General features: G+C 42.0%; 1 protein-coding gene across 1 annotated transcript in view; it reads left to right on the top strand.

The window, feature by feature from the left end:
• The window catches only part of LOC100773302 (ankyrin repeat domain-containing protein 26), a 33526-nt gene extending 20376 nt beyond the window's left edge, over nucleotides 1–13150 (top strand). The window contains exons 6-9 of the mRNA XM_027405050.2: nucleotides 2577–2790; nucleotides 3266–3378; nucleotides 9513–9642; nucleotides 12932–13150. Of these exons, the coding sequence (XP_027260851.1) occupies nucleotides 2577–2790; nucleotides 3266–3378; nucleotides 9513–9642; nucleotides 12932–13150 (676 nt within the window). The remainder of the gene's footprint in view (nucleotides 1–2576; nucleotides 2791–3265; nucleotides 3379–9512; nucleotides 9643–12931) is intronic.
• The last annotated feature ends 5097 nt before the right edge of the window (nucleotides 13151–18247 follow it).

Below are 18247 nucleotides of genomic sequence, written 5' to 3'. Positions count from 1 at the left end.
TCTTACATCAAGTTAGACAGGATGTAGATCAGAGGGTAAAGACAGGCAACCTCTCTCTATAACAATATAGTTATAAAGTAAAAACATAATATAATAAAGACATTTTATAAACCAGGCCAGCCTCTGGGCTTTGGGAGATGTAATAGTAAGAAGAATACTTACTATATTGCATTTGGACTCAACTAAAACTCAAGATTTTAGGCACTCCTGTAAGGGGTTTTCTTGATCAAATCATGTAAAGGGGAAAGAGAAAGGAATTAAAAAATGAAAAAGAAGACACACACACACACACACACACACACACACACACACACACACACACACACACACACGTACATGCATGCACAGGGTTGGGGAGACATGAACATTTGAGGACAGTGCTTGCTACAGCACCTTACTGTGTTATACTAGTGAGGAACGGCTGTAGGGGAAGGAGAAGGGCTGGGTGGAGTATTGGGGTCACTGGCAGATAGTAAGAGATGTGGTGAGGGAGAAGAGTTGGATAAAGACGTGAAGGAGACCCCTGACCTGAAGACTGATTTCCTCTCCTTGGTGGATCCCCTGCTACATCTCTCTGGTCCTGGACTGGGCTTCGTCCTATGTTGACTTTTCTCATTCCTGTCCTTTATGGCCTCCCAGTTCTACTTGTGTGTCTTTTGTGGGCTGTGGATAGCTGAGGAAAAGCCATTTAGCCACCAACTGCACACCCACAGGCCAAGGGGCTGTATGGTACCCACAGCACCCTTTAGAGCTCATGCTTAGCCCCTACTGCTTTGCCTCTCCCCTTTGGGGTGCTCTTGGTGGTCCTGACACAGCTGATCAGATCCCTTCTATGGAATCCCTACGTTTTAGATTTCTTGGTAGGAATCTGGACTCATTGGTCATAGTTGTGGCAGCAAGTCCAGTCCAGTGGGAGGGAAAGTTTGTGGGCCCAATGGTAGAAGGGGTTTGTTGATGAAGTCAATTGCCAGACTGGAGGAGCAACTCTGACGGGGTGATAGGATATTCCCTTTCACTTTGTTTTCCAAAATTATAATCGGACATTTGTCCAAATAGAGCTTCTAATCTGCCATTTTACCTAGAAGTCTTCAGAATTTTTTCTTTTAGTCACTAAACTGTTTTTTCTAATTGCAGGTGTGTTTTTCAGGGTTCTCTAAAGGAACAGAACTTATAGAGTGACTATACAAACACACACACACACACACACACACACACACACACACACACACACACACACACGGGATTTATTAGATTGGCTTACAGGATGCAGTTTGAGTAGTTCAACAATGGCAGTCTGGTATTGGAGAAGCTGAGCATCTGGTATCTTATCTGCTCAGTCTTTGAGGCTGGATGTCTCAGCACTTGAGGATTCCTGGAGAGCTGCTGGTCTTCAGTCTATGTTGGAAGCCTGAAGAAGTTGGTTCCAATATTGGTGAAGGAGAGCCACAGCAACAGATTAGATGAATTTTCTAGAAAGAGTGAGGGCAAGCAGAACAAAAGTGAAGTTTCTATTTTTCATGTCTTTTTGTTTGGGCTGCTACCAGATGGTTCCACCCACATTTAGGGCCTTTAAATGATTTAAATGATTTGATCAAGAAAACCCCTTTCAGGAGTACCTAAAAACTTGAGTTTTAGTTGATTCCAAATGCAATCAAGTTGAAGTCCAAGGTCAGCTATCACAATAAGTATTCTTTTTTCTTTTCTTTTCCTGTCCTTTTAAATTTAATTTTTCTTTTCTTTTCCTTCCTTCTTTGCATCCTCTTCCTTCTTCCTCCTCTTCCTCTCCCTCCCTCTTTCTCTTTCCTTCTCTCTCTCTCTCTCTCCAAAGTTTCTCTCTGTAACAGCCCTGACTGTCCTGGAACTCTCTTTGTAGACCAGGCTGGCTTAGAACTCACAGAAATCCTTCTGCTTTTCCCTCCCAAGTGCTAGGATTAAGTTGTGCCAGCACACCCAGCTCAAATATTCTTAACTTTTTATTAATTATATGTATTTTAGTAGTGCAGCATGAAATTTGAGTATGTTCACATGCAATGGAATTATAATTATCAAGTATGGCATTATCTTGCATTACCCTTTAGAAATGTCAATCTACAGAGGTGCATTAAAAAAAAATCAAAGTAGATTCTTTCCATGGGCCATAGCTTTAACTGTAAGCCACATATCATTCATTGATGGGGATTTTTCTCCATCCTGTACTGTTTGGTTCACTAGTTGGTTCAAAATTTCCCTAGAAATAGATATGTGTTTTTTTGTTTGTTTGCTTGCTTGCTGTCCTTTGAGACCAGATCTCACTCTACAGATGAGGCTGGTCTGGAACTCACAATCCTCCCGTATCCACTTCCTAAGTGCTAAGATCACAGCAAAATGCTTCTATGCCTAGCTGTGTTTCTTGAGAACAATCCTCAGCCGATATGCAGTCAGTGTCCTGTCACTGTTTCATTGTAAATGTACAGTTTTTAAAATGTTCATTTGATTCTGATATCCTCATTCTCTAAGAAGCAAGCAAGGTAAGCACCCAGCAGTCATTTGGGGGAACATGAGACATGTCCAGTGTTTACATCTTTCAATCTGTGCAGAACTTGCAAGTGTCCAGAGGGGTCGAGTGCAAATCTTGAGGAGGAGATGCGGTGGAACACCTCTGCAATGGTGGCCATTGTAGGGGCTCGCCCCGAGTGCCCTCAAGTGGCGGCATATCTAACAAGCAGCAGCATGGAGTCACAAGGACATGTGTCCCGCCCCTCCCAAAGCCCAGAAGTCAGCCGTGAATTCATGGAAAATCCTAAGAGCCAGGTGAGTTGCCTAATCATTCTTCCTTTGTGTTTTAACATCCTGGCATCAGTCCGTGCTTAATTTGGGTTATTTAGTTGACTTCCGCTTAGTAAGACAAGGTCACAATAATGTGCATAAGGAAAAGAGAAAATTTATAATTAAAAAATATTCGGAGGAGGAGTTGATCTGGGGGAGGGGCTGGGAGGAGTGGAGGGAGGAGAAACTGCAGTTCGGATGTAATGCATGAGAGAAGAATAAAAGTTAAAACAAAACAAAACAAAATAAAACAAAACCAACCTTACCCCAAGCTCTCATTTTCAGTACCACTTGTGTTAATACAGCAAACAAATGGACACAGATTGGCTTTCTTAACGCTACCCTTGCAGTAGCTGTCAGAAATGGGCATGAGTAGGGCTGCGGGAGTCCTGAAGTGTTTAAAAAGATGTGCAAGTCTTCTTATTTAAAGAAATAACTTTCTACTTATTTCTTTCCCAAGTCTGAAGATAAGGAAAAGGCGAGGGAAAGACTGGTGGACTCAGTGCACGCTCTGATCCGTGCTTTGCGCCGAGAAGCAAGGAGGACTGGAGTGTTACAAAAAAAGCTAGCCAAGTAAGGGCTTAGTGTTTCAAATCTCTCCAACCATATTTGACTTAACCATAATGCCATGGAACCCAAATACAAATTCACACTGAAGGTACATTTCCGTAACATGGGCTTCCAGACACTTGCAGTATGACCTCAACCTTTTGAGTGTCAAAATATTGCATTTATACTTTAGTGATTTTAAAAACAGTAAGAATAATGCCAGCTGCACTCTTCTTCATCAACCTTGAATTTTTATTTCTGTGGATTCTTATCATCCATTTCCTTTATTTTATGCTAATAATAACTTGATTCAAAGTAAAAGAGTGTCAACCTTGTTTCATATGAATGTTCATTATTGGTAATTAGTACAAAAAGAGGGAACATATACTACAATTATGTCACACAAAAGACTTTCATTTTTACAATATTTTATCGTTTAAGATATCATATGTACACATAATATGTTTTGATCAGATCAACTTCCGTATTCCTTCCCTCCAGTTTCTCCCTGTGCCTCTTCCACCATTTTTTTCTCCAAACTTTATGTGCCTTTTTTTTTTTTAGACATGCCAAGTCTCTTAGTGATGCTTGTATGGGGATGGGTATAGGACCATCTACTGGAGTATGGCTAGCCTTGCAAGTACTGCATCCCTAAAGAAAACTGATTCTCCCTCCCCCACTATCCATTAATTGCCAATGGCTCCTTTTCTAGGGGGTGGAGGTTTGTGAACCCCTGTGCTGGAGAGTTTTGTGTTAGTGTGACACAAGCTTGTGTCATTTGAAAGGAGGTAAGCCTGTAGGCCATTTTCTTAATTAGTGATTGATGGGAAAGGGCCCAACCCATTGTGAGTGGTGTCATCCCTGGGCTGTTGGTCTTGGGATATTTAGGAAAGCAGGCCGAGAAACCCATGGAGATTAAGCCAGTAGGCAGCACCCCTCCAAGGCCTCTGCATCAGTTCCTGCCTCCAGGTTCCTGTCCTGTTCCTATCCTGGCTTCCTTCAGTGATGGATTATGATGGAGAAGTGTAAGCTGAATAAACCCTTTCCTCGCCATCTCGTTTTTGGTCATGGTGCTTCATCACAGCAGTAGAAACACTGGGACAGCCTCTTTCCCCATTCTTGCTGGGATTTTGACTGGCTTAATTGTGTGCAGGTCTTGTGCATGTAGTCATTGCTGCTTTGAGTTCATGTGTGCAGTAGTCCTGTTGTGTCCAGAAAATAGTTTTGTTGCATGCAGATGCCACTACATATGGCTCTTGCAATCTTTCCTTTCTCTTCTATAATGGCTCCCAGACCTTGGAAAGGAGGGAATGTGATATACATGTCCCAGTTAGAGGTGAGAACTCAGTCTCTTTTTCTCTGTGTCTTGGCCAGTGTGGGCCACTGTATTATTCACCACCTACTGCAAAGAGAAGTTTCTCTGAGGAACTTTGAGAGATACATTAACCTATGGGTATGCAGATAAGAATGTAGAGGGGATTGTGTCACTATGTCCATTTACCATGTTAATAGTATAAGTTTTCCCCTAGAGTCTATGACCTACCCAGCCATAGATTTGGGAACAGTTAACAGTTGCAGGCATGAGTTTGGCCTTGTGGTGTAGAATTTAAATCCAATCAGAAAGAGGTTGGTTACTCCCGTAACTTTCATGCTGCTGCTGCACCAGTGGGCATTTCATGCTAGACCAGTCGTTACTGTAGCTCTCAGAATTCACAACCTTCACAGCCGGGTGAGACTGGTAATCATTCTTGCAGCATGCACTGTGTGTGTGTGTGTGTGTGTGTGAGAGAGAGCCAGTAGGTAAGAAGCACCCAGGTGAATTGGTTCCAGCTTGATTTCTTCATGAAATATGAAACAATAGGTGGTGTCTTCAGCAATGGGGTCTTACTATCAGGTTCTGGGGTGTAACTAAGAACAATGGCAATAATCTGCAGTGTTTGGGGAGAGTCAATGGTGGTACCCCACTCATCAACAATTCAAAAAGAGTTAACTAATACCTGGCTATGGATTTCGTTTGATAGATAGTCTATGGTATCTGGGAGAGGTGTTGTTCCCTGTTATAGTGTAATTCCTTCTATATGCATATATGCATATATTTTATGAAGTTTCTATGGGAGTAGATTTTCATTTGTCATTTTCAGGGGTCTACAGTTTAGTTATCTCTCCCAGCATTCCCTCCTCTACCCTGCCCTCCCATCCCCAACTCCATTTAAGCTTTCCATTGTCCTGCCTTCTGTGGGTACTCCCAATTTAAACACACATGTCTACAAAGCTAGCATCCATGTGTAAGAGAGAACATGCAGCATTGGTCTTTCTGGGTCTGGGTCACCTCACTCAGAATGATTATTTCCAATTCTATCCATTTTCCTGAAACTTTCATTTTTCTTTATGGTTGTATAAAGTACCCCGGTGTATAGGTGCCACATTTTCATTATCAACTCATGAGTTAATGGGCATCTAGGCCTTTTCCATGTGCATAGAGCAGAAACGAACACAGATGAGCATGTATCTCTGTACTAGGGCATGGGGTCTTTTGGGACTATGCTTGGGATCGTGTCTATCATTTTGAAGAATATCCACCTTGATTCCCATAGTGGCTGTACAAGAATGCACTCCCACCAGCAGTGAATAACTGTTTTCTTCCCTACATTCATGCCTGCATTTATTATTTTTCTTTCCTACCTTAAAAAAAAACCCAAACAAAAACTTAGCATTCCAGACGTGGGTAAGATGAAATGTCACAGTAGTTTTTATCTTCATTTCCCTGATAGCTAAGGATATGTCTTGACATGTAAGTTATATTTCTCAGCCATTTGTATTTTTTCCCTGAAATCTCTCTGTTCATTCTAGCTTAGTTGCTGTTCTATTGCTGTGAAGCAACACCATGACCAGGGCAAACCTTATGAAGGAAAACATTTAATTAAGGACTTGTTTACTGTTTCAGAGGTGTAATCCATTATCATTATGGCAGGCAGCATGGTGGCAGGTAGGGTAATAGTGGAGTATTGTCTGAGAACTACATATAGGTCTGCAGGTGCAGGGGTGGAGGGAGAGAGGGGGGAGAGGGAGAAAGTGAGAGAGAGGGGGAGGGAGAGAGAGAGGGAGAGAGATACAGAGAAAGACAGACACACACACACAGAGACAGATAGACAGACAGACACACACAGAGACAGACAGACAGACACACACAATACACACACACACACAGAGAGAGAGAGAGAGAGAGAGAGAGAGAGAGAGAGAGAGAGAGAGAGAAATAGACAGACACACACAGAGGAAGGGGGAAACAGACAGACACATACACAGATGGAGAGAGAGAGAGAGAGAGAGAGGGAGGGAGGGAGACACAGAGAGAGAGACAGAGGGAGACACACACACAGAGACAGACACACACACACACACACACACACAGAGAGAGAGAGAGAGAGAGAGAGAGAGAGAGAGAGAGAGAGAGAGAGAGAGAGAGAGAGATTGGGCCTGGCATGGACTTTTGAAACCTCAAAGCCCACCTCAGGTGAACTACTTCTTCCAACAATACACCTACTAATCCTTCTCAAATAGTGCTACTCCCTGGTGACTAAGCATTCAAATATATGAGTCTATGGGGAGCATTTTCATTCAGACCATCACATTATACTCTCTGGCTCTCATAGACCTATAGCCATATCTAATGCAAAATGCATTTAGTGTATTTCACATGTCCCCATAGTCTTTCAGTTTCACTCACTTGGTCCTTTAGCTCAGTTGTTTGCATCAGCTTTCTGTTGTTGATAGTTTCATGCTGTTTTTAATTGGGTTGTTTGTTTTCTTGGTGTTCAGCTTTTTTATGTTCTTTGTGTATTCTGCACAGCTGATAAATATTTTTCCCACTCTGTAGGCTGCCTCTTCACTTGGCTGATAGTGTTCTTTGCTACATAGGAGCTCTTAGTTTTACAGGGTTCCATTTACTGAGTGTCGATCTGAATGCATTATTGGAGTCCATTTTAGAAAGTGCTTCCCTGTTTCAGTGAATTCAAGAATATTCCCCCACTTTCTTCTCTCTCTGCTGGTATGTCTGTGTATCACATGGGTGCCTGCTGCCCTTGGGGGATAGAAGAGGATTGGACTCTCTGGGACCAGAATTACAGATAGTTGTGAGCTCCATGTGCATGCTGAAAATCAAACCCAGGTTCTTTAGAAGACAGTGTTCTTAACCACTGAGCCATCTCTCCAGTCCTGGGATGTTAATTTTGTAATCTGTCACATTGCTGAAAGTGTCCCTTACCTCTAGGAGTCTTCTGGTGGAGTCTTTGGAGTCTGTCACGTAGAACCATGTCATCTGCAAACAGGAATACTTTGACAGCTTTGTTTCCTATGTGTGTCCCTCTTACTTACTTCTCTTGTCCTGTTGCTCTAGCTAAGATTCCAAGCACTGTTGAACAGGAGAGGAAAAAGCAGACACCCTCAGCCTTGTCTTTTTCTGTGGGAGTGCTTCAAGTTTTTTTTTTTTTCCTACTCCCTATAATCGTGGCTATTGGTTTGCCATACTTAGCCTTTATTAAGTTGGTATATGTGGTCTCCATCTCCATTCTTGTCAGGGTGTCATGAAGGGATGTTGTATCTTTCTTTTTTATTATTTAAATTAGAAACAAGCTTATTTTATATTTCAATCCCAGTTCCCTCTCCCTCCTCTTTTCCCCTGCCCTGCCCCCCACCGACCCTCTGTCCCCTTTTTCTGCTCCCCTGGGAGGGTGAGGCCTTCCATGGGGGAATCTTCAAAGTCTGTGTAGGGAATCAGAAGAAAGAGGGTGTCCATGTCGGTACAGATGTGGTTCTCTCTAGTATTTTCAGTCTGCAGTTGAGAGCTTACAGATGTGGAAGGCTGAACTGTGTATGGGGCCATGTGTATAAAAGCTCATGTGTGACCTGCACACAAAGAATGTAAACGATCTCACTCTTTCTCTACCAAATCAAAATTGGAGTGTTTTCTGGGATCTTTGCTGATTCCACACATGGCTGCTGTTATACCTACTCTCTGAGTATTTGAGTTTGTTTGCTGAGTGTAATCAATATTCTCCTCCCACTCAACTATTTCTGTACATGGTTTTTATTTCATGCATTTAGTCAATATTGTGTTAGCAGAGGTATATAGAGTTTAAAAAGTCACAATTCTTTCCTCATTCTTTCTCTGTGGACTTCCTCCCTCCCAAACCTATTCTGTCTTACTTTCCCTCTCTATAGAAATGTCAAGGACTTTTTCTGTTTGTTTTCAGCTATGAACCTCTTGATGCCTTGTGCTTGTGCTGGGAGTGTGCTCACAATGTGGCTTATAAACACAGTGATAGCACGCTTCTGTGTCTCCCAACCTCCCTGGTGTTTTCTTGTGTGTGCTCTCTTTTCTCCTTATAGACCACATTCTACAAGTATGAAAGCATATTTTATACATGTTTTGAAAACCATTATACAGACTGTACTTTATCTTCTTCACCCTGGCTACTGACTTCTGGGTTATAGCTAATAGTTAATATTAATTTAATGCTCTCTGTTAACATACTGGGATGGATATTAATCATTATAAAATTTTGTATGAACCATCTGTCTGCCATGCATAACAATTGTCCTGGCTAGTCTTATGTCACCTGGAGACAAGCTAAGAGGGGAGAACCTAAATTGAACAATGTCTCCATAAGATCCCAACTGTAGCAGACAAGCCTATAGGGCATTTTCTTGAATTAGTGATTTATGGTCCAGCCCATTGTGAGTGGTGTCGCCCCTGGGCTGGTGGTCCCAGAGTCTATAAGAAAGAAGCCAGGAGGAACAAGCCAGTAAGTAGCATTCTTCCGTGGCCTCTGCATCAGCTCCTGCCTCCAGGTTCCTGCTCTGTTTGAGTTCCTGTCTTGGCTTCTTGGCTTCCCTTGATGGACTGTAATTCAAGATATACATGCAAAATAAATCCTTTTCTCCCCAAGTTGTTTTTGATCATAGTGTTTCATCATAGCAATAGTAACCTAAGACTTCAACTATCTAAGATTTGATGTAATGTAAATGGTTTCAAAAAAAGGTGCTTTGAGACAGGATAGTGATTTACAGACATCCCCTACAAACAGTAGGGTATAATATTTATTTGAACAATTACTGGGTATTTACTCATTAAAAAACTCTCCTTTGTCTTCTTGCAGAATGAAGAAGATCTTGAATATGCCCCCAAAGGAAGGACATGGTTTTGACGACAGAAGACACTGTTTTCATGAAGTTTCAAAAGTCAGTGAAGCCAAAATGAGCATTCCAGTTGCCACGATAAGCCTTGAGGTAATCTGTAACCAGTTGTGGGATCACATCACTTAATCTTGAGAAAAACAAATGTCTGAAAACATCTAACAGCCAATGAAGAATGAGCTATAATATTACATACACATCAGGGAAACACATGCCTTGTTTTCATTTTTTACTAGAAAGGCACAGGATTGATCTTCTTGCCTTAAAACTGGCTTCTGGATAGAGCTCAGTAGCACACCATGGCACTGCTAAGATTCACAAGTAGGAAGTCAGGCTTTCTGTTAACAGCTTTATTGGCACACAGTGCATGCATAATTAATAGCTCTTAGTGCATGCATAATTAACAATCCTCATCTTCCATGGTCCCTAATTTGACAGGAAATTCTGGAGACACACTGGCCTCACTGTGAGAATTTACAGAGGAAGGGTGCTGTGCAAAGCCTTCTGTGTAGTGGTAGAGAGATTTCCTGTGCTTCTGTGCTTCTCGACAACATCATTTGATGATGTTTATTCAGTGCTGTCTCACTGTTTTCCAGTTCTTCTCTAAGGAACACTAACCTCTGTGGTGGAAGTGGCTCTCTTACTAAGTCTTTTTCAGACCAATCTTTTCGTTTTTTCCTTTTAAATTAGTTTAGTGGCTTCAGACATCTCCTTTCTGAATCTGTGGTTTGGGAAACTCTGGAGAGCTGTGTCTGTCTCTGTGCCTCTCAGCTGAGGTTGGAACCGCTTGGTGCCTAGGGTGCTGGGGTGATGTCTGGTTTCGGGAGATGTTGCTGTTATCCGGGGTTGCCTCTTTGCCTGGGGAGGCAGCCAGAACTTCAGAAGTGGAACATCTGGGCTGGGAGGTCATGCGGGGTGGCAGCTAGAACCGCTGCCCCAGACCCCACTGTAATACCTGGGCTAGCTCTGTGACTTTGTGTCCTCACAGGGTAGGGTGGGGTGGGGTGGGTCCCCAAGACAGCACTCTGAGGTGGTTTCCTAATTTAATGTTGAAAGTTGCATGAAATCTCCTTATTCTCTATTCGCCTTTCTCTGCAGAATGGCCACGAAAGGATGGCCTATCCAAAGCCAGCGTGCTCTGCTCTTTGTCTGAAGTGGCTTATGTCTCCCATTGAAAACCACAGCACCTGCCACTGTTCAGTTGTCATGACTTCATGATAACCTGAAGCACAAGGTCTTACCAGTATCATCAAGTCCGGGTGGGGCTATGGTCCCCAGGGTGTGGTTACTAGAGTACTGTTCTTTGCAACAATTTCTCTCTACGTGAAGACTTCAGAGCTCAGGAGACAAGCTGTCATCACCCACACACTATATTCTGCTAACCTGTCACACCCTTCCCATCTCACAGACAGAAATGGGAGACACACAGGAGGCACCCCCCCACATGAGACTTCAGTGAGCAATCAGCCCTCAGTGTCTAGTGATTCTTCAGGACTCTTTGCTGAGTCCTCTGGGCACTTTCTTCTCCTTCTTACCTAACCTCTCTTGGGCTGTGGATTGCAGCATGGTTATCTTTACAGCTAATATCCACTTATGAGTGAGTACATACTATGTTTTTCTTTCTGGGTCTGGGTTACCTCACTCAGGATGATTTTTTTTTCCTAGTTCCATTCATTTGCCTCCAAATTTCCTGGTGTTCTTGTTTCTTATAGCTGAGTGATACTCCATTGGGTAAATGTACCACACTTTCTTTATCCATTTCTTGGTTGAGGAACATCTAGATTGTTTCCTTGTTCTGGAAACAATGCTACTATGAATATAGGTGAGCAAGTGTCCTGGTGGTATGATTAAGCATCCTTTGGGATATGCCCAAGACTGATATAGCTGGGTTTTGAGGTAGATTGATTCTCAGTTTTCTGAGACACTGCCACACTGACTTCTGAAGTGGCCACACAAGTTTGCACTCCCACCAGCAGTGGAGAAGTGTTCCCCATACTCCACATCCTCTCCAGCATAGGCTGTCACTTGCGTTTTTAAATCTTAATCATTCTGACAGCTGTAAGGTAGAATCTCAGAGTCCTTTTGATTTGTATTTCCTTGATGGCTAAGGATGTTGGACATCTCCTTAAGTGTTTCTCAGTCATTTGAGATTCTTCTGTTGGGAATTCTCTGTTAAGATCTGTACCCCATTTTTAATTGGGTTATTTGGTTTGTTGATATCTAGTTTTTTGAGTTCTTATATATTTTGGAAATCAGTCCTCTGTCAGATGTGGGGTTGAGGAAGATCTATTCCCAGTCTGTGGGTACTGTTTGTCCTATTGATGGTATCCTTTGCCTTACAGAAACTTCTCAGTTTCATGAGGTCCCATTTATTATCAATCTTAGTGCCTGTTTATTGGTGTTCTGTTCAGCAAGTTGTCTCTTGTACCAATGTGTTCAAGAGTAATTCCCACTTTCTCGTCTATTAGGTTCAGTGTATCTGGATTTATGTTGAGGTCTTTGATCCACTTGGACTTGAGTTTTGTGTAGGGTGTTAGATATGGATCTATTTGCATTCTTCTACACTTCAACATCCAGTTATATCAGCACCATTTGTTAAACATGGTTTCTTTCTTCCATGGTACAATTTTGGCTTCTTTTTTGAAAATCAGGTGTCCATAGGTATGTGGATTTATGCCTGGGTCTTTGATTTAATTCCATCAATCTACCTATCTGTTTTTATGCCAGTACCAAGTGGTTTTTATTACTATAGCTCTGTAGTAGAGCTTGAAATCTGGGATGGTGATACTTCTAGAAGTTCTTTTATTGTCATAACTTGTTCTTAAGTTACATTGTTCACCATTAAAAATCTCTAATTCATTATTTTTTGTATTACACAAATACTAACACAAGTGTAAATCAGAGCTGAGGATATGGAATGGTAAAGAGCTTGCCTAGCATGTGCCAGAACATGCTTCCAAACCAGAGCAGGAATCTAAATTGTTTATGTTGTTATTGTTAATTTATTTTATTTTAAAATACGTGTGTGACTGAATGTGGGTATGTGACTGGTGTGAAGATGGTATCCACTGATGCCAGAAGAGAGTGCTGTATCTTCTGGAATCCGAGTTATAGGAGGTTATGAGCTGTCAACCAGGCGCTGGGAACCAAACTTGGTCCTCCAGAACAGCAAAAAGTGCTCTTAACCACTGAGTCATCTCTCCAGCTCCTAGATATAAACCCTATAATAGTTGTTACTGACTACACATATTCAGTCCTGCAGTGCACTTTTTCATATATTTAAATTGTTTGCTGAGTTACTGATGCAAAACTAGAGTATTCAACTCAGAATGGGTCCTTTGATTTGGACTTTAAATAACGTACCACACCATTTTCATTTTAGGGAGAAGCAGCAGCGAAAGAAAACTTAGGGTGTGTTCAAGAGAATCCAAGTGCCGCAGTCCTCACTCGGATGGAATCTGAAATGAAAGATATCAAATCTGCCATCTCTGAAGTGAGCGCCCAAGAGCACGCGGTTAAAAAGGAACTGAAAACATTGAAGCATCTCTATCGAGGAGAGTTAGAGCACATAGATGGGATGTCACAGGAACTGCGTGTGTAAGTGGGAAGGAGCCAGCTACAGCAAGCCAAGCCCGTGCCTGACTCCCCACAAAAGCCACTGCAGTGCTCAGTGAACCCCGTTCATGAGATTTGTAGACTGTGAAAGCTATCGAGACAGCGTTAATTCTGGGAAATGTGTTGATAAATGAGCCACCTTTAAAATGTTAGTCCAGGACGGTTTTTATTTCTCCATTTTTCATTACCTACGGCATTTCCTGCTTACTATTCTCACAGAGTTGATTTAATCAATTCGCTCTTTAATTGTTTATGGAAATCTCTAGGTGACAGTTTGTATTATTACAAGTTGCATAATTATAGGTTAATTTTCAGAGTTCCCATAACTGTAAACATCAAAAGTCTAGCTGTGTTTGGAAGATTATAACCTAAACCCAAGCCTTCAAGTGCTGCTGCACACTCAGGCATTGGTAATTTAACGTTCCTGTGATTTTCATTGTTACCACTAGAGGGCGCCTGCAGAGTGGCTGCCATTTAGAGTCTCTCCCTGAGAATGCTTTGTGGGAATACAGGGAAAGGCAAGCAGAAATCCAGCGTGGTTAGGGTAATTCCTTGTTCAGTATGGGCGGGAATGTGTGGCCGACAGAAAGAGCAGCCCCACCTGGCCACCTTGGTAAGGATGCGCTAATAGTCCCAGAACCGGTCACTACTTTGGAGCTCAACTTCATTTTGCTGTTCCGAATTATTCCTGAGACCCAAACACTTCCAGCCTATGAGTGGATAAACAGGCGAAGAATTCCTTGGGTTTTTTTTTTTTTTTTTTAAACATCCACATATTAGTTTAATAAATACAAATGTTATTGCCCTGTTTTCCAGCTTCGATCTATCAATTTTATGTATTTAAGGCTTAAACATGATGTATTAATAAATTTATACCGAATGAAACGCCTACAATAATCAAATTGACACACCTTCACCTTACATAGTTACCTTCTAAGTACAAGTGTTTTCTTCTTTATTATTAAGTTAGTTTTGGGACAATCTCATACATGAGTATAATACATTCTGGTTACTCTATCCCTCCACCGTATCTCCTTCTCACCCCAATCAACTTCCTTTCTTCCCTATTTGCCTCTTTCCCCGAATTCATAACTTCTGGGTTTGTTTTGTGACCCATTTAGTTGAACCAGGGCCATCAACGTGACCATTGGATTGGGATCCATTGGAACCTGATGGTATCACGAATGGGCACACAATTAAAGGCAAGGAGTCCCCATTTCCCTAACTCTATCAAGAGCAAATAGTTCAGCAGTGAGGGGTGGGGCCCCCCGAGCCTCTAGGGTATCTGTTCCTGGCTGTTGCTGGTCCCCTTCTTGTGCAGAAGACCCAGTGCAGGCATCTGCGTTGTGGATGGGCCATGACTGCAGTGGGTTGTCCTGCCCAGAAGTGAGCAGTTTGGAGACTTCCTCCTGCTTTCTGTTTTGCAGGGTTCCCCAAGCCCTGGAAGGAGATGGCATAGATGTCTTGTTTGGGACTGAGCCTTCAACCATCTCTTCCTCTCAGCATTGTAGGTACAGTGTTTCCAGAAGCTCTCTGAAGGGTCGTCTGTGCAGAACCTTCCACAGGCCACAGGGTTCCTCCTGATGTGTTCCACTCCCCTTTCATTCTGGAAATCCCTCAGAAACGGGTCTCTTCAGAATGATTTTAAACTGACAGTTGTTTGCAGTAACTATGTTCTGCTGGGTTTTCAGCATTGAGACATTACACAAAGAAACTCATCGCTTCTTATGGCAATTAAAATCTGCTCCTTTAGGGGAAAACGCGATGTCAGTTTCTGCCCTTTGCAACTTCACAGCTCTATTCAAAGCAAGTGGAAGGCAATGCACACCTCAAGGGCACCGTGAATCACAGGCGGGGGTGGGAGGTGGAGGAGTGGGGAGGGAGGAACTACATTGCTCCAACAGAGCCCAGGCTCTCTCCCAGAAATGTTTGTAAGAGCTTAGGAATTCGCAGAATTTTCCTGCCAAGAGAAAACCCCTGATGACACCAACTGCAAATTCACGCACCTGGAATGAAGTTGGGGACATTCCTGAGGGGGCTTAGTATTTTTCCTCTAGGTTTCAGATTTCTGGTATGATTCTTATCCTTAATTTATTGAAATACCTAACCTATGTAATTGACTTGAGCTTGGTTGGGTATGGCCATAATAGGCATTAATTACAAAAGAAAGCAAGGTTTGAAATTTACTGAAAAGGGCCGAGATATACCTTTCTTAACTTGATTTAATGTCTTTTTTTTTTTAGGATGCATTTATTTCTTTTTAATCCACTCTTACATTAGGTTTTAGAAATTAATGCAACCTCTAACTACAGGCATACTGCAGTGTCTTGGCTCAGCTGTAACCACAGACATACTGAAGTGTTCTGGCTCAGTTTCTCAGAGGCATCAGGGTGGTTGTGCCTCATAACCGTCTTAGAGTTTGCCTGCACCATTGCAAGTCCACTACCCCAAGGCATTAACTGAATGCTTGACAGAAAGATACATAGCTCCATATGGATATTTGTATTTAAAGGAATTTGAGATGGATGCTTTTTCTTAATTAAGTAAATATACAATACTAAAACAACTAATTTTTTAGCCATTTTCTTAAAAAAATATTTCAATTGCTATTTATTGATCACATTTTTGCTTATATAAAATATTTTATTGTTGCATACTTTTTATTAAATACTTTATAATATATACTTTAAATACTAATTGTATTTATAATGGATACATACCTTTCTACTAAATACTTTTTAAATACTTTAAGCAAATATTTGAAGTTTCAAAATGAAGTTCACATACGCCTATCTTGCCTTCTTCACAAGAATGAACAATGGCTTAGGTCGCAGTGATACTAAGTTTTTAAATAGCAACTAGTGCAAAGAAGTGAATTACTGCTCTCTCTCAGAAAGCCCTAGAAGCCTGTCCATAGTCCCCGTTTCCCCTGGGAACATATTAGGAAGTTCCCCATCCAACTTGTGATAGTTCTTTGTATCATTCATAATAAACATCCATTCTGGGAAGCTAAAAAATGGTTCCGACAATGACCATCTCAACCAAGCTTAATCAGTCAAAGAATATATAAATATGCCTGATTTATTTGAAATGTTTGTCTAGTGTTTGACCAATTTTTGGCCTAGAGAAAAATTTCGTAAAACATTCCAATAAAGTACAATAATGCAGCTGGTGATTTTCACTCTTTGTGGGTATTATTAGATTATCTGTCTGTTTTCTGGGTGCATTGGCTCATAGCTTTGGTAGCATTTTATCTTAACACCCAGAACAGTAGTACAGGCCTGTGTTAGATGAGGCCTCAACTTTCTTTCTCAGCTTATCCTGACAAAGTCACAGACTTTAGAATGTAACCTTCCGTAAATGGTTTTACATACAAATAACTGAAAGAGCAACAAACAAATTCTGTTTTCTTACATAAATCAGGAGCACCTAGGGAACTAGTTTAATTGCCGTTTGATGACATAAATGATGAAATCCTGGATACCTGACAGTTCTTAATACTTTGTTAGCATAATTTCATATTTTCTGTATGTGTGGGGAGAGTACCAGGGTCTGCATGCTTCAAAATTCTGAGCCTGGACTACTCCATGCAAAAAGAAAAAAGACATCAGTTGTCAGTTGCTCCTACAGGGATTGAATCGAGTATGACACAAATATGAGATGCCCTCTGTAGCTCCAAGTAGAGACATCTGAGACTGCATTGCTTTTTAAGACTGCATTGCTTTATAAGGTGCTGCTACTGTCTTTATTATAAGCAGCAGGGCCTCTGACATAATTTGGAGGTGGGATGGGGGTTTGGAGGGGAAAAGAATTCTGTAGTCAGAGAAGACCTTTCTGAGCATGAGTTTGTCAACTAAAGGATGAAGAGGAGTCAGACATGTGGCATTCTGGATGAGGAGGACAGCGGCCAAGTCTGTTCATCAGTTAATATTTATGTCCTGTAATAACCAGTAAAAAGAAAGTATGTGCTCTTCTCCTGCTTCTTTTCTTTCCCCACTCTCTGTTTCTTTTCTTCTCTGTATGGCAACCGACCATGGCGGTCATCCACTTACCCCTGTTCCTCCTCTTAGTCTCCCCATTCTGCCGGGCCTTATAATAAACTTATAGTCAATATGTCTCATGCCTCAGCATTCCTCTTTTCTTCTTTTTAAACAAAAGAATAACATTTTGGCGCCCGACTTGGTTTAGGCTCTCTTCGTAGACCCTCTCCCAAAGCTAGATAGTCTTTGGCGGGATAGTCTTTCTTTGTAACTTTTCCTGTCAGGAGCATGGGAAATCTCGGGGATCCTAAAATCTAAACTCATAACCCACTTCCATTTCCGCTTTCCTGGCACTTCCTCCTACCTTAAGCAGCCTGAGATTCTGGAACTCTGTACACTTCAACTCTCCGCTTTTCCAATTAAGGATCTGTGGAACTCACTCATCTACATGTTCGCTACAATCCGGTAAGATATCCCTTTTCCCATGGGGCAGACCCAGCACTGTTCACTCTGGGTACATTTTTTTCGGTTTCAGACTGGTGAACCTCTTTCGGGCTTTCTGTCTGGTGCTCTCAGACAGAGCAATCTGTGCCATTTTTGGCCTTGCCCATGGGAAATACGTTTTACGGGATCTTTCGTTACTGGCAGTGAGTAGGTAAATGAGCGGAGTTCTGCCTCCCACTGGGAACTTACTTTCACCTGGGAATGTCTCTCATTGTTCTGTTTGTTCTAACTCTGATTGTGTTTCTTCTTGGTTGGCAATGTCTGCTTGAGATGCTCTGAGAGTTTTTTGTTTGCTGGTTTTCATTTTTCCACATGAATGAGGTTTGAAACTGAAGGGACCAGCTTCCCTTTTGGCAGCCATAACGGCCGAACACGTGCTTCTATGACCTTGTCCTAGACACTAGAAAGTCAAATGCCTGCCTCGTGACAAGGAACCAATCAGAAGTTAGCTGGTGGCGCTATGCTTTAAGACCCTGGGTGTGCTTTACGGACAAGCGCACAGCAATGATGCGCAAAGCATAGCAACCACCCTGGGAGGGCCTATGGGCCATAACAACCAGTTGGCCAATCAACACAGGGCAAGCCCTCCAAGCCTGGAG

The sequence above is a fragment of the Cricetulus griseus genome, chromosome 3, assembly GCF_003668045.3.
Source record: "Cricetulus griseus strain 17A/GY chromosome 3, alternate assembly CriGri-PICRH-1.0, whole genome shotgun sequence".
Taxonomy (NCBI): Eukaryota; Metazoa; Chordata; class Mammalia; order Rodentia; family Cricetidae; genus Cricetulus; species Cricetulus griseus.
The sequence above is the reverse complement of the archived record's forward strand: the minus strand, read 5'-3'. Positions and strand labels throughout refer to the sequence as shown.